Source organism: Heptranchias perlo, chromosome 12, assembly GCF_035084215.1.
Source record: "Heptranchias perlo isolate sHepPer1 chromosome 12, sHepPer1.hap1, whole genome shotgun sequence".
In the NCBI taxonomy this organism is placed as follows: Eukaryota; Metazoa; Chordata; class Chondrichthyes; order Hexanchiformes; family Hexanchidae; genus Heptranchias; species Heptranchias perlo.
Window position 1 is genome coordinate 59,881,856 of NC_090336.1, and position 24,886 is coordinate 59,906,741.

The window sequence follows — 24,886 nt, forward strand, 5'->3', positions numbered from 1 at the left end:
CACAAGGAACGCTAAGAAAACACCATCCCCAAATTGTGTTTCCCAAATCTCTCTTTCAGAGCACCAGATTATGGCAACTGGCAGAGTGGGGGGGGGGGGGGGGGAAGAGTGGGGGGTGGGAAGAAAGAGACAGAGGCATCTAGAAAAGGGAGTCAGGCAAATTACCATTCTGACTTCAAAAGAAGCTCACAATTTTCTCAGCTTACCAAGTAAGATTGGTTGTTCAATTCAAGCATCACTCCAAAACCAACCTAAAGGACCCATTTTAACCCCAACCCCACTTCACCCGCCCACACCACTCCCACCCTTGACCTGTTTGTGGCTGCGTGTCAGGTGCCCGCCCCTAATTAAAAGGTCAAAGTCGCGCTCCGATGAATTTATACCTGTCCCCACTGCATTTTAACTCAAATTTGCAGATGCTCCGCCCACTCTCGGAATTGCCAGCAAGACCTAGTGGGCTTGGTGTCGGAGAGTTCCTGAAGCTGTTGTAACTCCTGTTGAGTTATCTGATCTCAGCCAGGGCAGCAGGTGAGGTACTACCTTTGGCCCAAGGGCTGGGGAAAGGGAAAAATTTTAGCCTTCATGCCATTGCCAGTTGCTATCCAATGATTTCTGTTAGAAAGTGTGCACACTGAGGGAGAACAATGCCAGGCTTGGCTGTGATGTCCTTTATCATTTCTGAAGGCACTAATGCAGCACTTGATAGTTAAAATGGTTTCTTCTATAGAAATGGATCAGGTCATTGATTACAGATGGTAAAAAAAAACAGAACCCGAGTGTGTGCAGCACCATTAATGAGAACTCAATGTGGCTCACAGAACAGGCCCCCATCCAGGAGCACAATGGCTCCCATGAAAAGGCGCAGGATTCTTACGGGAAAGGGGCGCCGATAATGCAGCGCTATGAAATCATTCACAGGGGGATCCGGGAAATCTCCCAACTTCCCATTTGGCCAATCCATCCTTCATCCCATCACAACAGACGGAAGGACAGACTTGCATTTTCTAATATAGAGTCTCAGGACATCCCAAAGTGCTTTATCAACAATGAATTAATTTTGAACTGTAGTTGTTATGTAGGCAAATACAGCAGCTGATTTGCACACAGCAAGTTCCCACAAACAGCAATAAGCTCATGACCAGTTAATTTGTCTTTTTGTGTTGGTAGAGGGATAAATATTGGCCAGGAAAACTCTCTTGCTCTTCTTTGAATAGCACCACAGGGTCTTTTATGTCTAACTGAACAGGTAGATAGGGCCTCAGTTTAATGTCGCATCCAAAATGATAGCACCTCCGACAATGCAACACTCCCTTAGTTTTGCACTTAATGGTCAGCCTAGATTATATGCTCAAATCCCTGGTTTTGAGCATATAATCTAGTCAAATAGCCCTCTGACTCAGAGGTGAGTGCTACCACTGAGCAAGCTGACACTTGAGGGTTAAATTTACAATTATAGTTTTAGATTTTCCTCTATTGTAACATGGCGGGCTGCCAACACCTGTGGAGCCCGTACCACAGCAAGAGCCATCATCTTTGAGAGAGAATTATAATTATGGTTTGTCCGATCCTATTTCAATTGTGCTTATATTCAGAGAAATTTATGCATGTTGAGGTCCATTTAGATCCCAGATACTAGCTTCAGAACCTTCCTTGTGGTGGCTTTGGTAGCTATAAACACATACATCTGTAACATTGTACAGCATGGACTGTTCTCGGCTCAATGTACACTGCCTGCCCAGAGCTACAGGTCTTTCAAAGATTTCATTACTGGCTCCTGCTTGATGGGGATAATAATGCTGGAGGGCTTTTGAGCCAACCTTGTTTGGTCAATATAGAATCACAAGCCTAGAACGTTACAGCATAGAATTGGGCCTTTTGGCCCACTGAGTCAATGGCAATGGTTTTTGTCACATGATCTACCTAGTCCATATCTACTACCTTGCTCATGCCCATACCTTTTAACATTCCTCTTTTTCAAGCAACTATTTAATTCACGTTTAAAAGCACTTATGGACTCTATTTCACCAATGGTTCATGACAGAGAATTCCACATTCTAACCACCATCAGGACTTTTCCGCCCTAATATCCCTTTTAATTCTCTTTGTGGTGATTTTAAATTTATAACCTCTTGGTGCTGCCTTGCCAACCAGTGGAAACGATCCAACACTATTTCCCTTATCACATCTTTCATAATCTGGAGACCTCTATCAAGCCATACCTTAGCCTTAGTTTAAGTGAAAAAGCCCTCTTCATAACTGTAATCTTTATCCTAGGCTATACTGCAGCTTTTCTATTGCTTTTTATTACCTTCCTCTAATGGGGCATCAAAAATAAGGCCCAAAGTCTTGTACAAGTTCAACATTACCTTCTTGCTTTTGTAATCTATGACTCTAGATGCAAAACCAAAGATTCTGTTTACTTTTTTTTTAAAAAGTGACTATCTACTTTTGCTGCCACCTTTAATGACCTGTGTACCTGCACACCAAGGTCCCTCTGCTACTCTACTCCATTTAAAATGTTACCATTTAAAGTGCATTTCCTTTCCTTATTTCCAAAGTGCATTTCTATACTTTTTTCTACGTTGAACTGCATCTGCCACCTACCTGTCCATGGTACTAACCTAAGCCTTTTGCAGTCTTTCACAATCTGTTGCAATTTACTATACACCCCCTACCAATTTGGTGTCATTGGGAAAGTTCGATATTGGTTCGAATTTGCAAGTCCAGGTCATTTATGCACATTTTGGCAAGTCTCAACTCTTCAAGAGTTATCCCATACTATCACCTGCTCTACCCTCTCATCCATAACTTACACCATTTCCACCTCACTCCACAAACACCCTTATCTTTAGTTCCAATGATACCCAGCTGATGATTCTGTCAGCAATTGGGGGGAAAGCAGAAAGGGGGGAAAACACATCCCAACCTAAGGCTTACAAATAAACCCCTCTGCGAACTAAATGATCTGTTGCAAATGTTGCAAGTAATCCGTATTATATGCAGATAAGTTATGTGGACAGCTTTTTAAATTAAATATTAGTTATCATCACCTAGAGTGCATTTTATCTCGAGCTACAGCAAAGGGCTGTTTACATAGTTAAAATTTTAATTGCTGCAAACCTGTATCTTAATTCTGAACTTTCACTAATCTCGAGACAGCTGAAGAATCACATGTAATAATGTACTCTGCGACAAAGAGCACCACAGATTGCAATTGGAAATTGGCTACATGTATGGATGCAGTGGGGGAAAAAAACACACCTGAATATTACTAAATTCAAATAGTTGATGATACAATATTAATTACTTGGGGATTGCAAATTTTTTAAATAAAGTTGCTTTTATATTGCATATGAGCTGCTCTAGTACAGCCAGTTCCTGAAGCACTAGTTTGGTGCAATCAGCTGCAAATGTAAAACTGCCAGAATGTGGTCTTTCTGGTCTCACCAGTTTCGCATGCGCCTTCGTGCGAGACCCGAGCTTTCGGAGCGGGCCGCAATGGCACAGGTTTCGCGTAATCTGAAAGCAGCTTTATCTTTTTATAATATGTGATGAGCCACTAGCAAGCGCACCAAGTAAAACCTATCATACTGTATGACTGCTGAAATGGTGATGTTAAGGTTTTCAAAAGAACATTAAGTAAAATTATATTCATTAGCTATGCAATAATGAGGGCATTCTGAAACAGTGAGTTAATACATGGTGTAAAAATAGGACTTGTTTTTGTGAAATGTGGAGGTCAGTTATTTGCACCCAAGCATCCCTCCACACTTTGCTCTGTGGGCACGTTGGTTCATCCGGCCCTAATTAGATAGAATGTTCTGTCAACACTTTCATGCTTTTCTTTCATTAATTGATCATTCTGTCAAATTAATAACACTGCAGCAGTGCCCCAGTATTCCCCAAGCAGCGTTGCCTGCTGAGAGAATAAACTATTGTAAGGTCACAAGGTAACTGTACCTGTCCAAGATTAGAAGCAGCATTAAAAAAAGCAAAAAGGTTAATTACTTGAACTGCTTCCTTCTACATCCAAATGGATGTGTGCAATTCGTCGATCTGTTTATAAATGAGTGAGAGATTGCACTTATATAGCAACCTGTAACAATGAGGCACTTCACAACCAAAGAATTACTTTTGCGATGAGGCCACTGATATGTATGTAGCCATTTTGTGTACAGCAAGGCTCCACGCAGCAAATGAGAAAATTGACCAGTTAACCAAATTTTGGCAGTGTTAGTTGAGGGAGGAATGTTGGCCAAGACACCAGGAGTACTGTGCTCTTCTCCCAATGGTACTATGTTGAGATAAAGACACCTACACTTTCTCATTCATTATTAGAAATTGTACTCCATTCTCTGAAGTATAAAATCCATTACTTAATTGCCTACCCATTAAATGGGAGTTTAAGCTTAGAAGGGCAGTCAGTTGCACCAGCCAGAAGCTTTACGCAGAGGAGCACGAAGCACAGTTAAAATTCTAAACAACATTCTCGGGGAGTATCGGAGTTTTCAAATGCTGTTATAGTAACAGAGCCTTGCTGGATTCTGGCGACCCATTCAGCACTTTCTTATCGTGCTCCTAGAAATGTGACACACAAAAAAAGTTAATATTGGCTTTCAACCGAGTACTGTGGCTGACTCTTCACTGCCCTCTGAAGTGACCTAGCAAGCTACTCAGTTGTATGAAACTGTAACAGCAATGTAGGAGGAACCTTCAACACATGGACTGCAACGGTTCAAGAAGGTGGCCCACCACCACCTTCACAGGGTGACTAAGGATGGGCAATAATTGCCGGCCTTGCCAGCGACACCCACATCCCGAGAATGAATATTTTAAAAATCTGTAGTTTTTGGAACATCTTGTTTCAGAAATTATTATGCCCAAGAACCCCCCACTCTGATGATAAATGGCATTAAAATTCAGAACCTTTATACTAGTTGAAAAGTACCGCATACCCTCCAAGAATAGGGTCTGTCATTGCAAAATTCTACAAATTATCCACTAGCATGCCAAACCTGCAAGTCCACGTTTGGCAGGCTATGGGTTAACTACACAAAAATATAAGCACGGTGTCAAACGCATAGAGTCCTCACATTTAATTTGATTATTCATATTGTTGTGTTGAGAATTTCAATCACATTTGTCCAGTTCTACATTTTTGTCTATCTCAAGCTGGGTTTGCTCGTTCCACAAGTTTGAACAGAACTGGAAACATACAGACTGTTAAAATTAACAGTGAAATATACATGAAAATAATGTAATATCTCATCCAGTAGTTATCTCAATTGAAAAAGTCACATGTCGTAGATAGGAAAGAACTTGAAAGCACTGATTGGAATCTATAAACAGTATCTGTCCCTAATTTTGGTACCAAGAGGTTATAGTGAATACCAATTTTGGCTTGGGCACAGTTCTTCAGAGCCATGTTAAGGGGATAAAGAAGCTCTGGTCTTTCTTACTGCTCTTGAATGACAGTTCCAATGCAGGTTAAATTCATGGCTTACAAAACATGTTCAAACAGTTCTCCTTTACAATTCATACAAACATACAGGTAATGCAGCTGGTCCATCGAGCCTGTCTTATACTGTCATAGTGTAACTTCTGCATACCATCAGTCCCAACCATCCCTTCGGCCTTGTAATCTCCTAGAAGAGGCAAAAAGGCAAAAAAAGGACCTTAGGCCAATTTAGGAAAAATAAACTTTGGGAAATTCCTTTCCAACCCCCAAAGGCAATCAAATTCCAGCTCTGTGCTTGTAAGCTATGTGGCTGTTGCCAGTTAAACTCCAACATTATCTCACACACGCTTTAGGGATCCTATGCCTCACCTCTGACCAATCTGAACACAAGCTCTCTCGACTGCATGGTGTGTTCCACCTATTGGGGAGGGGGGAAAAGGGGTTTGCACTCCATAATCAAGCAAATGGTAAGTATACTTACCCACTGCTTTCACAACAGTTTATTTTGGAGACACTCAATCATGGTGATGGGTTCCACCCATGTCAGATATCGAGCTGACTAAACTAGTTGTTTAATTTAATGTTACGTTCCAGCTTTAAAAGTTGGCACTTGCCCTCAATACAAGTCACGATAACCACTTCAAAACTGACATGCTGCCAGTACAATAGTAAAACTTGTCAGAATTGCCCACACAGGGAGTTCCTAATCTCAGTATGCTGTGGTATTTCTTTTTGGGAGGGTGAGAAAGAGAGGAGAGAAATCCATGCACTTCTCCACAGGGAGGGAAGAAAGAAAGGAAATTGGAGCTCACCTTCAGGCCATTCTCTCATCTTCTAGTAGTTAGCTTAAGAGCAATAATGATAGAAGCAGATTAGTGTGAAACATGGTGGGACCTAAAACAGTTAGATAAAAATTAGAAGGAAAAAAACAGCTTTATGGTATGGTTATTAATTTGGTTTAAAGTTTATTTTGGCATTTTTAAAGCTCATTTCAATAACTACTTGCCTTATGCTATCCAACCCTTATAGTGTGTCTTAATTTTCAACAGGAGGCTGTAGTCTTACATTAAAATCAAGAGCAGGGTGTCCTTTTAAAGCACAACTTAATGTACTGTCATTGCACTGATGTAGACTCTGAAGCCCAAGGATATCCTCTCAGAGTTTAGATCTGGTGATAAAATGTCTTTATACATTGATAACCTCTCTACACCAGAATTAAACTGCTGTCATGCACAGTTCATTTCAAAACACAAAGAAATGCCAAGATAATCATGAAACAAGCCACCAACTGATCAGAGCCTGTAACCAGCATCAGAAGGGGGCATATAATAGTATTTGGCATGCACAGCAACTATAGTAGGCGGTTTCTTTCATTCCTAATCCAAGGTGGTTAATAAATTATATTCTTGGTTCACCCGGATGATGACATTTTACCAAGACTGGAAAGGCAGAAACTGGAGACGATACAGAATCTAACAATATCACACTACTGCCACCTAATGCCTGTGGAAAGCAGAAAGCACTCCTGGATCCTTATACCCAAAGACAAAATGGGCTTGTATCATTGTACTGTGAAGGAAAAGTAGTTTTTAAAAAGACGGTGAAGCTTCTTTATTATTCATTTAGATTGATCCATACTTTGAGCCCTCCCCTTCAGTCACCATTCTAATTACCAATAATTAAAGACATGATGGCTATTTTGTCTGACCACCTCCCTCCTCATTTCCTCCAAGATTATAGCAATAATTTTCAATGAATGGTTATTTTCTTTAGGACGACGGTTCTTTCTAGTTTATTGAAATACTGCAATTAATAAGGGCATTTGCTACAGCTCCTCTAGTTGCAATATCTCACATTCCAAAAAATTACAGTGACTAGTTATTGACAAAAAAAACATCAGTATGGAACAAATTTGATAGAATTCAAGTATTACCATATCCTTACAACCAATGTAAGCGGTTTGTGAAAAGCCCACTCCAGTTGCTTTCTTTGTGCGCTAACAGAGTACTAGATATTGACCATGAATACTGGAATGTCTTCATTGCTCCATCAGAACAGTTGCATTTCTATTTTAATTATATTCCAGTCTTGGCCTAGCAAATTAGTGTTTTCATTTTCAATCTTGTTACAGTCTAAAAAAACACAGATCTGGAAAGTTGCAAGGAAACTTGGTACTTGTAGAGCATTTTATAAAGAGTTAAATAACCGATCAGATTAACTGTCCATTCACTTCAAAAAGATTGGCAACTGCTACCAATGATGTCTAGCATTGTGCTACTTGATGTGGAGATGCCGGTGATGGACTGGGGTTGACAAATGTAAGGAATCTTACAACACCAGTTTATAGTTCCAACTGTTATATTTGAAAATCACAAGCTTTCGGAGGCTTTCTCCTTCATCAGGTGAGCAAGTGTGGGATTCCATGGAAGGTTGCCGCATTTATATTCAGAGAACAATACCTGGTGAGTACAGATAATCTTTCCAAGGCAATCAAAGTGTTCAGACAGAGTGATGTTACCTACAGGACCACCGAATACACAAACGGCCAGAACAAAAAAGACAGACAGAGAGAGAGGGAAACATCCGAAAGGAAGAGAAAGACAGAGAAAGACAGTCCAGAACGTCACCCGAGCACAACGCAACGCCATCGACGCTCTCAAGACCAACCGCAACATCGTCATCAAACCAGCGGACAAAGGAGGAGCCATCGTCATACAGAACAGAACGGACTATTGCAAAGAAGCACACCGACAACTGGACAACACTACAGACGGTTACCCACAGATCCGACCAAGGAACACACCCACCAGCTCAACAAACTGATCAAGACCTTCGATCCAGACCTTCAAAGCATCCTACGCGCTCTCATCCCACGTACTCCCCGCGTGGGAGACTTCTACTGCCTCCCAAAGATACACAAAGCCAACACACCCGGACGTCCTATCGTATCAGGCAACGGAACCCTGTGTGAGAACCTCTCTGGATACGTCGAGGGCATCCTGAAACCCATCGTACAGGGAACCCCCAGCTTCTGTCGCGACACTACAGACTTCCTACAAAAACTCAGCACCCACGGAACAGTTGAACCAGGAACACTTCTCACCACGATGGACGTCTCGGTACTCTACACCAGTATCCCCCACGATGACGGCATCGCTGCAACAGCATCAGTACTCAACACCAACAACAGCCAATCCCCAGACGCCATCCTACAACTCATCCGCTTCATCCTGGATCACAATGTCTTCACCTTCGACAACCAGTTCTTTACCCAAACACACGGAACAGCCATGGGGACCAAATTCGCACCCCAATACGCCAACATTTTCATGCACAAGTTCGAGCAGGACTTCTTCACTGCACAGGACCTCCAACCAACGCTATACACCAGATACATCAACGACATTTTCTTCCTATGGACCCATGGCGAAGAATCACTGAAGAGACTACACGATAACATCCCACCATCAAGCTCACCATGGACTACTCCTCAGAATCGGTTTCTTTCTTGTACACACGAATCTCCATCAAAGACGGGCACCTCAGCACCTCACTCTACCGCAAGCTCACGGACAACCTCACGATGCTCCACTTTTCCAGCTCCCACCCTAACCACGTCAAAGAGGCCATCCCCTATGGACAGGCCCTGCGAATACACAGGATCTGCTCAGACGAGGAGGAACGCGATGAACACCTACAGACGCTGAAAGACGCCCTCGTAAGAACGGGATATGACGCTCGACTCGTCGATCGACAGTTCCGACGGGCCACAGCGAAAAATCGCATAGACCTCCTCAGAAGACTAACACGGGACGCAACCAACAGAGTACCCTTCATCGTCCAGTACTTCCCCGGAGCGGAGAAACTACGCCATGTTCTCCGCAGCCTTCAACATGTCATCGATGACGACGAACACCTCGCTATGGCCATCCCCACACCTCCACTACTCGCCTTCAAACAGCCACCCAACCTCAAACAAACCATCGTTCGCAGCAAATTACCCAGCTTTAAGGAGAACAGCGTCCATGACACCACGCAACCCTGCCACGGCAACCTCTGCAAGACATGCCAGATCATCGACACAGACACCACCATCACACGAGAGGACACCACCCACCAGGTACATGGTTCATACTCCTATGACTCGGCCAACGTTGTCTACCTCATACGTTGCAGGAAAGGATGCCCCGGAGCATGGTACATTGGCGAGACCAGGCAGACACTGCGACAACGAATGAACGGACACCGCGCAACAATCGCCAAACAGGAGGGTTCCCTCCCAGTCGGGGAACACTTCAGCAGTCAGGGACATTCAGCCACCGATCTTCGGGTAAGCGTTCTCCAAGGCGGCCTTCGAGACACACAATGCAAAATCGAACAGAAATTGATAGCCAAGTTCCGCACCCATGAGGACGGCCTCAACCGGGATCTTGGGTTCATGTCACGCTACACGTAACCCCACCAGCGAAAAAAAGTTATCTGTTTTTAACACAACGGGTCACTCTCTGTCTTTCTCTTCCTTTCGGATGTTTCTCTCTCTCTCTCTGTCTGTCTTTTTTGTTCTGGCCGTTTGTGTATTCGGTGGTCCTGTAGGTAACATTACTATGTCTGAACACTTTGATTGCCTTGACAAGGCAGTTGGAAAGATTATCTGTAATCACCAGGTATTGTTCTCTGAATATAAATGCGGCAACCTTCCATGGAATCCCACACTTGCTCACCTGACGAAGGAGAAAGCCTCCGATAGCTTGTGATTTTCAAATAAAACAGTTGGACTATAACTTGGTGTTATAAGATTCCTTACAATTGTGCTACTTGTTTCAGAATGCTCTTTTGTAGAACAGAACTCCCCTGATATAGCTGGGAAGTATGAATGTTACTTTCTAACCCAAACACAGAATTCTTGGAGAATGCTGCCGTATTTCCCTACATTATAACAGTGAATACACTTCAAAACTATTTAATTGGCTGTGAAGCACTTTTGGATGTCCCAAGGTTGTGAAAGGAGTTATATAAATGCAAGTTTGTTCTTTCTTTCATATGACCCGCTAAGCAGCGGTCCTGCCTGCTTGTTCAGTGGACGGCATAAGATCCCGTGGCTCCATTCAAAGAGGAGCAGGGAGTTCTCCTCATGTCCTGGCCAACATTCCTCCCTCAACCACCAAAAAAAATAGATTAACTGTTTTTTTATCTTATCAGTGTTCACGGTTCCTTGCTGTTTACAAAATGTCTGTGTTTGCTTACAGAACAACAGTAATTCATTGAATGTGAAGGGTCTGGGAGATTGGAGAAGGTACATTAGAAATGCAAGTTCTTTAAACGATTAGAAAAAAAAATGGTGTCGATTTTTAATGCTCAGTTACATGAGGTAGAAGTGAAGGAATGTATCGTGATGTAGGACATGTAATTCACACCATTAAACAAAACAAAAGATGCGATCATTTTAAAATCTTATTTGGATGCAGAAACACTGCTTCAGTCTGCAAAAGGGTTAAAGACAGCCTTGTCTTAACTAGGTAAGAATGAAGGTTGAGGCACAGCTGCAGCCGTAGCTGCCTAAATAAATCGAATTCTGCCCTCTAGCAGTAATTTCTATAGCTTGCAGTAATGTATGTACTCTGCACAGAGAAAATAGTCTAAAATTATTAAAAGGCAGAAAGCTACTTATCAAATCTTGTGATCATTAAACACTGTTTACATTTAGCTCATTTGCTTGAACAAAACACTGTAAATCAGAAACTACTATAGTACTTATGCCAATTAACACACGGACACACATACTGTAAGTTTGCTAATCTGTCAACAGACAATACTGCCTGCATTCAAGATCAGATATTTAAATTATGTATTGTGCTCTCACGAGGTGTGAACTTATTCAATGCTTGGTACGTTTGCTTAAGCACTCTAAAAAGCTGAGGGTTTTTTTTAAATGCGCAAACTGACATGACTGCGCACTTTTATATACACAATATGGAGCAGCAACAACTTGAACTTTCTTTAAGTATTTTACTAGACGAGTAGTGGTAGCACTCTCGCCTCTGATTCAGAAAGTCATGGGTTCAAGTCTCACTCCAGAGACTTCAGCACAAAATCTAGGCTGACACTCCAGTGCATTTCTGAGGCAGTGCAGCCTTTGGATGAGATGTTAAACAGCGGCCCCGCCTATCCTCTCAGGTGGATGTAAAAGATCCCATGGCATTATTTTTTTTAAGAAGAGCAGGGGAGTTCTCCCCAGTGTCATGGCCAATATTTATCCTTCAACCAACATCACTAAAACAGATTATCTGGTCATTATCTCATTGCTGTTTGGAGGACCATACTGTGCACAAATTGGCTGCCATATTTTCCTACATTACAACAGTGACTACACTTCAAAAGTACTTCATTGACTGTAAACCACTTTGGGACATCCTGAGGTTATAAAAGGTGCTATATAAACGCAAGTTCTTTTTTTTCCTCTGCTGGGGAAAGAGAGAACAAGAGAATGCTGTGCTGGAGGGTAGAGTGATTGAAATAATTTGGAAAGAAGTTTGGGGAGATGTGTTCTCCTCAGCCTACACAATAACTGCATAAATAACAAATCACTGCATGTAACATGGAGAAGGCGGCAGCTCAGGAATGGGAGGGGGTGGGGAAGATGGGTGCCTCAGGACCACGTGGGTACGTAATTCTTTTGTATAGCAAAGTGGTGTAGGGAATGGACTCAAAGTGGTAATTGCTGATCAGGTTGAGAGAGAGAATGCAGCAATGCGCAGGGCAACACCCAAATCCGGGGCTGTGTGTATGGTGGCAAAAACCAAACCAGAGTAGTATTGGAAGAATTTGTCTCGAACAGTAAATAAACACATTGTTGAATTAACATAAATTGCTTGAATAAATAGCCCTCGAGTGTATATATTTTACGTACTAGTGAATCTCCCATGGCCGTGCTCAGGTCAGAGAAAGGAAATAGCTGTGTTTGTTGTAACTGGCTTAGAGGCTGCAGCGCCATCTCTGCAGCAAGAAAGAACAACAGATGTTCTTGTAATTTTTTTAAAAATGGTTGCAGCACCACCTTTCAAGCAATTAAAAACAAGTGGTATTGTTAATTGCTACAGCGTTAGTAAATCAGAACAACAGACAGGAGACTTCAAGAATTTTTATATATTTTTACTGTCAAAAATTACACCACAAAAAGTTCAAAACTTTATGCTTCACATTGTTTTTGATAGTCAATTTACTCCAATAAAGAAACCCACTTTCCTAGCTTCATGCTGTCAATAATTTTCTACCACTTTGCAGAGAGTGGGTGGAGCTTACAAACTGGAATACACTCTATCCAGTTGGCTAGGTTATTTGAGCTGGATAGGGATGGGGGGGGGGGGGGAGGGTACAAGTATAAAATACAAAAGCAAAGAGTTGGGTTAGCTACTAGGAAATATTTATTTTCAGAGTCATCAACCTCTAATAGAACAAGTGTTATGTATTGATTCACTGCAGTCTCTCGAAAGGGAGCTGGACAGATTCCTGAGTGTGCAGGACATCTCAAGTTATTAATAGTAGGCAAGGGTTAATTGAGATTATTGATATGAAGTAATATGGTGTCTTGGAGTTTGCTTGATTGCCTGGATGGAATGGCTTGATGGATGAGATGGTCTTTCCTTGTCCATTTTCATATGTTTGTAACAAGAAATTAAAACAATTCTAGGAGTTCGAGGCACAAATACATGCTAGAAAATAAAGTCTGCTATCTTATTCAATTTCTTTAGTAGACAAACATAACTCTGGAAAACTCCATGAGCTCAAGCCCCCAGCTCTTGAGTGGCACAAGTCTCCAACAGAAAAGACATTTTAAACTGCTATACAGATCATTTTAAATTGCTTTCCTGTAAAAATTTTTTTTTTTTCATCTTCTATCTAGCTTTCTTCCCATTTTACTGTAGCAACATTTTCATACTTCTTCAGTGGCCCAGCATCAACCACTTAGTACTCTCCTTCAATAGCCCAGTCCCACTCTCTCACCCTTTGGGACATCAAGCAACCCTGGTCTACTACAAACACGAACAGCAGAATTAGAAGGTGTGGGCTAAAAAGACAGAACGGTAAATAACATAACCACCTTGTCTTTCAAGTCAATTTAAGTCCCTCCATTTTATCTTTAACATTATAGTGAGCTCCCTTGGGGTTGTTCATGGTGAGTCGGATGAGACAAGGATGGGAACGTTATACCACGTAATGCTAAATGTCTTATTCTGCTGGTACGGTGGAGCAGTGTCCATTTAAGGCCACAAGATCTAAGGTACAAGGTTTCATAAGTAGCACTTTGTCCTTTTATAATTTCTGCACTATTTCCCATGTGGGTAGCAAGTGCATCACTGCAAGCTATGAAAGAAATGACTGCTTGAGGGAACAGTTTGATTTATTCAGGCAGCTATGACTTGGCAGCTGTGCCTCAAAATTCTTTATCCAGTTCAGACAAGGCTGTTTTTAACCCTTTAGCACTGCAGCAGTACTCCTTGTTGTTAAGTAAGTACAGCCTCAGTGTGAGGTAGAAATTAATTGTTTGGTAGGGGAATTGTGCAGGAGAGGTCAATGTTCAAATTGCTCTTCAGGCTGCAGGTCAGAACCACAATTAAATAAAAAGTGTCACAGCTATGGTTGTTTTTGAAGTTACAGGATACAGACTATGTTTGATGTTTCACATTTGTAATGCAAGAGAAAACTCCTACCAATGACTGGCTTTCCTGTTAAAAGGAAAAGATTGTTGGAAAAAATTTGTATATAAGCCAATATATAATCAGCTTCAAGAAATTTGTCTAGAACAAATTTGCCTGTAATTAAGTGTGACAGAAGAAGTGCACACAGGCATATTGTTTCGGAAAGAGATATATACCTGTCGATAGAAATATACGATCTGTTTCATGAGATAACATAAGAAATAGGAGCAGGTGTAGGCCATACGGCCCCTCGAGTCAGCGCCGCCATTCAATAAGATCATGGCTGATCTTCAACCTCAACTCAATAAGGGTACGGTAGCATAGTGGTTATGTTACTGGACTAGTAATCCGGAGTCACGAGTTCAAATCCCGCCACAGCAGCTGGGGAATTTAAATTCAATTAATTAAATAAAACCTGGAATTAAAAAAACACTAGTATCAGTAATGGTGGCCATGAAACTACCTGATTGTCGTAAAAACCCATCTGGTTCACTAATGCCCTCTAGGGAAAGAAACCTGCTGTCCTTACCCGGTCTGGCCTATATCTAACTCCAGACCCACAGCAATGTGGGCGATTCTTAAATGGCCTAGCAAGCCAATCAGTTGTACAATCTCACTTTAAAAAAAAGTCATAAGAATAAAACTCGACGGACCACTAGGCACCGGACACGACAAGGCAAACCAAGCCCAGTCCTCCTCACTAACATCTGGGGACTTGTGCCAAAATTGGGAGAGCTGTCCCACAGACCAGTCAAGCAACAGCCTGACATAACCATACCTTTCAGCCAACGTCCCAGACTCTTCTATCACCATCCCTGGATATGTCCTGTCCCATCTGCAGGACAGACCCACCAGAGGTGATGGTACAGTGATATACAGTCAGGAGAGAGTGGCCCTGGGAGTCCTCAACATAGACTCCAGACCGCATGAAATCTCATGGCATCAGGTCAAACATGGGCAAGGAAACCTCCTGCTGATGAATCAGTCCTCCTCCATGTTGAGCACCACTTGGAGGAAGCACTGAGGGTAGCAAGGGCACAGAATGTACTCTGGGTGGGGGACTTCAATATCCATCACCAAGAGTGGCTTGGTGATGGATATTGACATAGCTGCCAGACTGGGCCTGCAGCAGGTGGTAAGCGAACCAACACGAGGAAGAAACCAACTTGACCTCGTCCTCACCAATCTACCTGTCGCAGATGCATCTATCCATGACAGTATTGGTAGGAGTGACCACCGCACAGTCCTCGTGGAGATGAAGTTCCGTCATCCAACATGTTGTGTGGCACTATCACCGTGCTAAATGGGATAGATTCAAAACAGATCTAGCAACTCAAAACTGGGCATCCATGAGGCGCTGTGGGCCATCAGCAGCAGTAGAATTTTATTCCAGCACAATCTCTAACCTCATGGCCTGGCATATTCCTCACTCTACCATTACCATCAAGCCAGGGGATCAACCCTGGTTCAATGAGGAGTGTAGAAGAGCATGCCAGGAGCAGCACCAGGCGTACCTCAAAATGAGGTGCCAATGTGGTGAAGCTACAACTCAGGACTACATGCATGCTAAACAGGGGAAGCAACATGCTATAGACAGAGCTAAGCGATTCCACAACCAAAGGATCAGATCAAAGCTCTGCAGTCCTGCCACATCTAGTCGTGAATGGTGGTGGACAATTAAACAACTAACGAGAGGAGGAGGCTCCGTAAACATCCCCAAGCTCAATGATGACAGAGTCCAGCACGTGAGTGCAAAAAACAAGGGTGAAGCGTTTGCAGCCAGAAGTGCCGAGTGTGTGATCCATCTCGGCCTCCTCCCGATATCCCCACCATCACAGAAGCCAGTCTTCAGCCAATTCGATAATGGCCCCGACAACATCCCGGCTGTAGTGCTGAAGACTTGTACTCCAGAACTAGCTGTGCCTCTAGCCAAGCTGTTCCAGTACAGCTACAACACTGGCATCTACCCGACAATGTGGAAAATTGCGCAGGTATGTCCTCTTCACAAAAAGCAGGACAAATCCAATCCGGCCAATTACCGCCCCATCAGTCTACTCTCAATCAGCAGCAAAGTGATGGAAGGTATCGTCGACAGTGCTATCAAGCGGCACTTACTCACCAATAACCTGCTCACTGATGCTCAGTTTGGGTTCCGCCAGGACCACTCCGCTCCAGACCTCATTACAGCCTTGGTCCAAACATGGACAATAAGAGCTGGATTCCAGAGGTGAAGCGAGAGTGGCCTTGACATCAAGGCAGCATTTGACCGAGTGTGGCACCAAGGAGCCCTAGTAAAATTGAAGTCAATGGGAATCAGGGGGAAAACTCTCCAGTGGCTGGAGTCATACCTAGCACAAAGGAAGATGGTAGTGGTTGTTGGAGGCCAATCATCTCAGCTGCAGGACATTGCTGCAGGAGTTCTTCAGGGCAGTGTCCTAGGCCCAACCATCCACAGCTGCTTCATCAATGACCTCCCTCCAACATAAGGTGAGAAATGGGGATGTTCGCTGATGATTGCACAGTGTTCAGTTCCATTCGCAACCCCTCCGATAATGAAGCAGTCTGTGCCCGCATGCAGCAAGACCTGGACAACATCCAAGTTTGGTCTGATAAGTGGCAAGTAATAGTCATGCCAGACAAGTGCCAGGTGATAACCACCTCCCCTTGACATTCAATGGCATTACCATTGCCGAATCCCCCACCATCAACATCCTGGGGGTCACCATTGACCAGAAACTTAACTGGACCAGCCACATAAATACTGTGGCCACAAGAGCAGGTCATAGGCTGGGTATTTGCAGTGAGCAACTCACCTCCTGACTCCCCAAAGCCTTTCCACCATCTACAAGGCACAAATCAGGAGTGTGATGGAATACTCTCCACTTGCCTGGATGAGTGCAGCTCCAACAACACACAAGAAGCTTGACACCATCCAGGACAAAGCAGCCCACTTGATTGGCACCCCATCCATCACCCTAAACATTCACTCCCTTCACCACCGGCACACTGTGTACCATCCACAGGATACACTGCAGCAACTCGCCAAGGCTTCTTCGACAGCACCTCCCAAACCCGCGACCTCCACCACCTAGAAGGACAACAGCACCAGCACCTGCATGTTCCCCTCCAAGTTACACACCATCCCGACTTGGAAATATATTGCCATTCCTTCATCGTCGCTTAGTCAAAATCCTGGAACTCCCTTCCTAACAGCACTGTGGGAGAACCTTCACCACACGGACTGCAGCGGTTCAAGTCGGCGGCTCACCACCACCTTCTCAAGGGCAATTAGGGATGAGCAATAAATGCTGACCACACCAGCGATGCCCACATCCCATGAACGAATAAAAAAAACTCCACTTTCCCACCCATATCCCTTGATTCCCCTTAGAGTCCAAAAATCTATTGATCTCAGCTTTGAATATACTCAATGATTCAGCATCCGCAGCCCTTTGGGGTAGAGAATTCCAAAGATTCACAACCCTCAGTGAAGAAATTCCTTCTCACCTCAGTCTTAAATCGTCGACCCCTTATCCTGTGACTATGCCCACTAGTTTTAGACTCTCTAGCCAGGGGAAACAACATCTCAGCATCTACCCTGTCAAGCCCCCTCAGAATCTTATATGTTTCAATGAGATCACCTCTCATTCTTCTAAACTCCAGAGAATATAGGCCCATTTTACTCAATCTCTCATCTTAGGACAACCCTCTTATCCCAGGAATCAATCTTGTGAACCTCCATTGGACTGCCTCGAAGGCAAGTATATCCTTCCTTAGATAAGGAGACCAAAACTGTCCAGGTGTGGAGTGCCCTTGTGACAGCTGTGTGGCTTTGTCATGTTAAGTTACCTAATGTGCCCCACTTCTTAAGTTTTATATCCACGAGCACCAATTAAGAGAAACATACAAGAGCTATATCAAGTTACCACAACTCTATTACCAGTAAAGGCAGGGTGTTGATAATTGCCAGACTGGACTCTGTCAGAAAGCCAAATTACAAGCAACAGCAATATAAATCATATTTAGCATGAACATCAAAGCTATTTACTGCACAGAACTTCTGAAATGACCCTTTCCCTCAATCCTTGACTACATTCATCCCATTTCCTGTGCCTGCATCCTGCACTCTCCTCCTTTCAGCTGATGTTTCTCCTCGGCTATGGTCAACAGGACCATACGACTGTGCCCAATCCATTTCCAGTACCTGCACCCACCCTGTTAGAACAATCACAGGGCCCTTTTATCCTCACTTTCCATCTCGGTCTTAGGTGTTGCATTCTACCTTACTATGTGTTCTCCCACCAAACCCACTTCAAAAGGGGTCCTTAAAATCTACCTCAGATCACTATCTAACCCCTCCTCCTACTTGGGTCTGGCACCCAACTCTGAAGACCCTGGGGGCATTTCACTACATTAAAAGTGCTAAAATAAATGCAAGTAGCAGTTGTTATTATTACTTCAATCCTTGCACAAAACCTATTAAGACATTTGAAGCAAAAAGCAAGGTTTGGCTGAATCAGTACTGGTGATAACAAAAACATTTTTCCTTAATGTAAATTCAATGCTCACTCCTCTGTCTCACTATTTATTGTTTGTGTTGCATATTTAAACACAAGTTTCTGTTTTCTCCTTGTTCTCTCCCACAGGGGGATCCACTAGCACAAGATGGCTCTCTCAGCATCAGTAATGAGGGGGACCATGAAGGCACTCCGTGAACTCTGAACACAACCCAACATTCCGTACTATAAGCAAGCCCATCAACACCTTGCCCGAGTAGCCTTTTTGCACATGTACCAGACTGAGAGTTTCATATTATTTGACAATGGAGGGCATCACAACCAAACCGAATTCTCACCCAACAGCCACAAGCTTTCCAGCAGCGGTGAATCATTGTTCAGCAGTGGCACGAACTGCGAACTGAACCTAGGAACTTCCAGAACTTGATTTTCTTTAAAAATGTATTTTCCAAATGCTGGACCGCTGCTAAATTACATACGATCATGGATGGTTTTTCTATTCATTCTGTCAGATATTTTGTCTACTACCAAGTTACACTGTGAAAATAGATTTTATATAGACGACGAATCTAACTGTGCAATTACAGATATTCAACAAACAAAAGATTTCTTACCATACAATAGTGACCGGCATCTTTTTGCTATTTTTGAATGCATTCAGACAATAATCCTACACAGCACGATTGGGTTATCTATGATGGTGTTATACTTTGGTTCCAACCATGGAGGCAGGCGGTAGTGTATTAATCAGAGAGTCCGACCCAGTCTATTGTAACCAGATGCGGCTTCCTAAATTGTAGGCTAATTATTAAAGATATTCCATTTCATATCTTCCACACACAAGCTGCAATACTCCCAATAACTACACGTTACTATTCGACTGCAACTTGCATCGAAACTCAGAGACTACAATGAATGAGAAGTTGTTATAGCATCTCAATCATAAACACTAATCTTGTCATTAATTTGGCTTCAGGAGAAATATATGTACTTTCAAACCCACCCTCCAGAAATGAACTATCCTTGATGCCAAACATGAAATGTCATTAGGAATTATTTTGTTTAAATCAAGTAAGACGACACCCTGGTGTGGGGAAAGCAGTGTGTTCATTATTTTGTGAAGACAAGTCATACTGACTCAGCGAAGTGAATATGATCATAACTGTTGCGTTGTATGCTCACTTGCTGCGAAATCAAGCAGCTTGTCAATTTGCATCTGGCCCTGTCTCATCAAGTGTTTTCACATTCCACTTTTGAAGAACCACATATGCGAGAGACATAAACGTCCAGTTCAAATCACATGGGGATTCTACTGTTACACCTCTGGGTTATGCTATTGGGAAGTACAATCACACTCCTAAACCTAAGACACTCAGACCTCTTACACAAATGACTAGCACCGTTATATCCAAAAGAACACGTAAGGCAAGTCCCCAAACTTGTGATGAGAAGTAAGCATTGACGTTTTTGAACCTTCGAAAGGAGCAAGTGAACTTTGTCTCTTATGACATATCTACTCACCAATAACCTGCTCACCGATGCTCAGTTTGGGTTCCGCCAGGACCACTCCGCTCCAGACCTCATTACAGCTCCAGACCTCATTACAGTCTTGGTCCAAACATGGACAAAAGAGCTGAATTCCAGAGGTGAGGTGAGAGTGACTGCCCTTGACATCAAGGCAGCATTTGACAGAGTGTGGCACCAAGGAGCCCTAGAAAAATTGAAGTCAATGGGAATCAGGGGGAAAACTCTCCAGTGGCTGGAGTCATACCTAGCGCAAAGCAAGATGGTAGTGGTTGTTGGAGGCCAATCATCTCAGCCCCAGGGCATTGCTGCAGGAGTTCCTCAGGGCAGTGTCCTAGGCCCAACCATCTTCAGCTGCTTCATCAATGACCTTCTCTCCATCATAAGGTCAGAAATGGGGATGTTCGTTGATGATTGCACAGTGTTCAGTTCCATTCGCAACCCCTCAGATAATGAAGCAGTCCGTGCCCACATGCATCCAGGCTTGGGCTGATAAGTGGCAAGTAACATTCGCACCAGACAAGTGCCAGGCAATGACCATCTCCAACAAGAGAGAGTCCAACCACCTCCACTTGATATTCAATGGCATTACCATCGCCGAATCCCCCACCATCAACATCCTGGGAGTCACCATTGACCAGAAACTTAACTGGATCAGCCACATAAATACTGTGGCTACAAGAGCAGGTCAGAGACTGGGTATTCTGCGGCGAGTGACTCAACTCCTGACTCCCCAAAGCCTTTCCACCATCTACAAGGCACAAGTCAGAAGTGTGATGGAATACTCTCCACTTGCCTGGATGAGTGCAGCTCCAACAACACTCAAGAAGCTTGACACCATCCAGGACAAAACAGCCTGCTGATTATTTTTTAGGGTGGTCGATCGGGTGCCATTCACTCCCTTCACCACCAGCACACCATGGCTGCAGTGTGTACCATCCACAGGATGCACTGCAGCAACTCGCCAAGGCTTCTTCGACAGCATCTCCCAAACCCGTGACCTCTACCACGTAGAAGGACAAGGGCAGCAGGCACATGGGAACAACACCACCTGCACGTTCCCCTCCAAGCCGCCCACCATCCCGACTTGGAAATATATCGCCGTTCCTTCATCGTCGCCGGGTCAAAATCCTGGAACTCCTGACCTAACAGCACTGTGGGAGAACCTTCACCAAACGGACTGCAGCGGTTCAAGAAGGTGGCTCACCACCACCTTCTCAAGGGCAATTAGGGATGGGCAATAAATGCTGGCCTCGCCAGCGACGCCCACATCACACAAACAAATAAAAAAAAAGTCAGCTGCTGAACGGGATAAACATCTTTCCCAGAATGTACACAATGGGCCATGATAAGTGTTCAGTTGCTCCAATTCTCTCTCCAGGTTTTCAGACCCATGTTTGGCTGCCAATGTTATTCAGGTCCAGGATCCATCTTGATACAATCAGTTTAAATCAGACATTACTTCTTCTGTACAGCCTTTACCAGGTCATCCATTCTTCTTGCTGTCGCTCCTCTGCTGCACAACCTCGCAGTGTCTGTTTCATCTGCTGTTACTATGGCTCCTTTCTGATAACAGTTTGTCTAACGGAGTGTGCAGAAGTAACTTAATTATTTAATTTGTATTTGATCTCCTCCTGTGTTTCAGTTTCACTCTGTTGCCTATTTCTCTTTGATATCAGTCTTTCGGGTCTGTTTCTTTAAAATTAATTTTTAGGCTTTAATTTCCTCTCGGTCTTCGGCTGGTTTACTGCTCCCACCTACATGGGCCCCACTGTTCTCTTAACCAACTACTGCCATTCACCTGCTTATTTACAAAAATAAATAGCAGCAATGCTGCTTTTCAATATTAGCCCCCCTCCCCCCACAAAATATCCCCTTTGATTAAAGACTTACCAATAGGACCAGTCTCTGGTAATTCTGTCTGAGCTCCTGCAGGCTGTCTGATGGATATGCACCCAGAATTTCATACCAGTCCTTTTGAAGAATATTTTCAGATGTCATCCTGTATGTCATATGCGTCTTGCTGGGATCCTTGTTTTAAGCAAGAGAACAAACATGGCTGATTTTGGTTCTGTGCATTTAATTTTGTAGCCTGATCATACAGACTATGAACATACTTAAAATGAATGACACAGAACAAAACAACAATAGGCAATAATAAGGAAAAAGAAAAGACTTCCACCTGTGCAGAATGCTGCAATAGTTGGAGGAGGGATAGAGTGGAGCAGAAGATGATTTCACTGTATCCCAAAGCACTTTACAGCCAATTCAGTACTTTTTTGCAGCGTAGTTACTGTTGTGATGTAGGAAACGCCAATTTGCCAACACCAACCTCCCACAAACAGCAATGGGATAATGACCAGATAATCTGTTTTAGTGATGTTGGTTAAGGGATAAATGTTGGCCAGGACACTGGGGAGAACTCCTCTGCTCTCCTTCAAAAGAGTGCCATGGGATCTTTTACATCCACCTGAGGGGGCAGATGGGGCCTCGGTTTAACGTCTCATTTAAAAGATAGCAACTCCGACAGGGCAGCACTCCCTCAGTACTACACTGGAGTATCATCCAGGATTTTGTACTCAAGTCCCTGGAGTGGGACTTGAACCCACAACCCTCTGACTCAGGTGACAGTGCTGCCCACTGAGCCACAGTTGACACCTGTGGGTAGGTAGGAGCAGGCTGTACCTCAATCCTTCATTCACTCTTGGAAACTCTGACCGTTGCTCAGCATCTTGAGCTGGTGACCTGGCCGAGATCAAGGACTCACCATTTGAAAAATCACAACAGCTATCAATCTGAACAAATTAAAGCAAAAAAATAAAATCAGACAACTGACCTGCATCTTGAAAGGTAAAGAGAAGTCAAAATAGGTTCAGTTACATTGGCCTTCTTCATTCATTTATTTTGCAAGATACACATATTACATTTCCTGAGGTTCTACATACTTCTGCAGCCAGGGCAACCTAAAATTTAGTACATGCCCCAAGGAAAGCACCCACCCACTCTGTATTAACACTGAGTTCTGCACATTGGTGAGAGACCAGAATCAGACAGAGCAGCTGGTGCTCACCTAAACCAAGGAGTTAGCCACTTCCATCTGTCCCAATGGAAATAGAACCAGAACCATCCATTCTCCTTTATAATGTGAAGTTTAATCTTGCTGCTCCATTCACACTTTTTAAGCAATTTGAGTGTTAGCTTCCATCCAGATTAGTGACTATTTCTATAATGCTATTAAAAGTGATTAAAACAACTTTTATTTGCCACCAAAGTAATTTCATCCAGTTGGCTATACTATAAAAATCAAAATATGCAGACTGATCCATCAGGTTAAATGGTGCATTTTTAAAACCAAAACGCAAGGAAATAGTAAACTATCGTGCAGCTTTCCTTTTTCAACAGTTCAACAAAACATATTGCTGCTCAAGAGTTTCTGTTTAAGTACCATGTCCAGGAGGCCTCTTTAATACAGATCTCTCCTTACTTCAATGATGGTACAGTCCTTTCAGGATTGCCTGTCTCTAAATTAACCCTTTCACTGCTATCTTGTTAGATTTAGTCATGATGTGGAGATGCCGGTGATGGACTGGGGTTGACAATTGTAAACAATTGTCAACCCCACTCCTGAACATTTACCTGAGGAAGGAGGAAGCCTCCGAAAGCTTGTGAAGTTAAAATAAAATTGCTGGACTATAACTTGGTGTTGTAAAATTGTTTACAATTGTTTGATTTAGTGTTTTCTCTCTCTGATACAAACAGCAGAGATTCACTCCTACCATTCATTCAGAACACATTACAAAATAAACAGGCAATGCAGAATTTTAAATGCAAAGTTTCACTTGTTACAAAAGCACTCTCGCCTTGTAGTCAGAAAGTTGTGGGATCACATCTCACTTCAGGATTTGAGGATCTAATCCAGGTTGACTCCTCAGAGCAGTGCTGAGGGAGTGCTGCACTGACGGAGGTGCCGTCTTTCGGATAAGGCCTCGTCTGCCCCCTAGGGTAGATGTAAAAGATCCCACGGCACTATTCGAAGGGGCGAGGGGGAATTCTCCCAGTGCCCTCCCCAAACGGATTAATTGCTCGTTGACCGCAACTTTTGTTTGCGGGATCTTGCTGTGCACAAAATGGCTGCCACATTTACCCACTTAAAAATAGTGACTGCACTTCAAAGTGCGACATTTCAGAGGCAACAAAACGCAGATTCGGCCTATTTCGGTGCCTAATTTCACGAAGAGCTGTTACTTGATCTTTACGTGTTATTTTTTGCTCACTGTTCACTCTCCGCCTGCTTTGATCCGAATTCCCCTGATACTCACAGTGATCCTGACACTTCGTAAACATCCCCCAGCGCCTCGGCCTTTGACGCTTGTTTCGCCTCCCGTGCCTGGGCTCCAGATGCTGCGACACGGCCTCGAGGCTCGGAAAAGCCGGCGACTAACGCGACACCTACACTCTGATCGGAACCCGGTGGCGAGGCTTCCAACACTCCCGGGAACTGATCCGCTCGGACAACACTGGCGCAGGAAGGGAAAACTTAAAGCGTCGGACCCTTTAGAAAAACGTTGAGCGTGGCGCGCGCATTGGAACGGTTGGCCCGAGAGGAACCCGCCCGCCATATTTGTAAAGGAGAGGCGCACATCCGCCATATTTGTAAAGGAGATGAGCCCATCCGCCATATTTTTAAAGGA

General features: G+C 43.5%; 2 protein-coding genes across 13 annotated transcripts in view; one reads left to right on the forward strand and one right to left on the reverse strand.

The window, feature by feature from the left end:
- immp1l (inner mitochondrial membrane peptidase subunit 1) overlaps nucleotides 1-23,891 on the forward strand; it is a 172,437-nt gene extending 148,546 nt beyond the window's left edge. For 7 of the 9 annotated variants that reach the window (XM_067994200.1, XM_067994205.1, XM_067994199.1 and 4 more), the window contains one exon: nucleotides 18,801-23,891. In XM_067994200.1, the coding sequence (XP_067850301.1) occupies nucleotides 18,801-18,869 (69 nt within the window). In that variant the 3' untranslated portion in view covers nucleotides 18,870-23,891. Of the gene's footprint in view, nucleotides 1-13,607; nucleotides 13,654-18,800 lie in introns of those variants that run through there. The other 2 variants (XM_067994207.1, XM_067994209.1) reach the window with 2 other exon arrangements.
- dnajc24 (DnaJ (Hsp40) homolog, subfamily C, member 24) overlaps nucleotides 1-24,761 on the reverse strand; it is a 59,007-nt gene extending 34,246 nt beyond the window's left edge. For 2 of the 4 annotated variants that reach the window (XM_067994195.1, XM_067994196.1), the window contains exons 1-2: nucleotides 24,515-24,596; nucleotides 22,089-22,226 (exon numbers count right to left, since the gene is read on the reverse strand). In XM_067994195.1, the coding sequence (XP_067850296.1) occupies nucleotides 22,089-22,208 (120 nt within the window). In that variant the 5' untranslated portion in view covers nucleotides 22,209-22,226; nucleotides 24,515-24,596. Of the gene's footprint in view, nucleotides 1-22,088; nucleotides 22,231-24,514 lie in introns of all 4 variants that reach the window. The other 2 variants (XM_067994198.1, XM_067994194.1) reach the window with 2 other exon arrangements.
- Nucleotides 24,762-24,886: the final 125 nt, after the last annotated feature.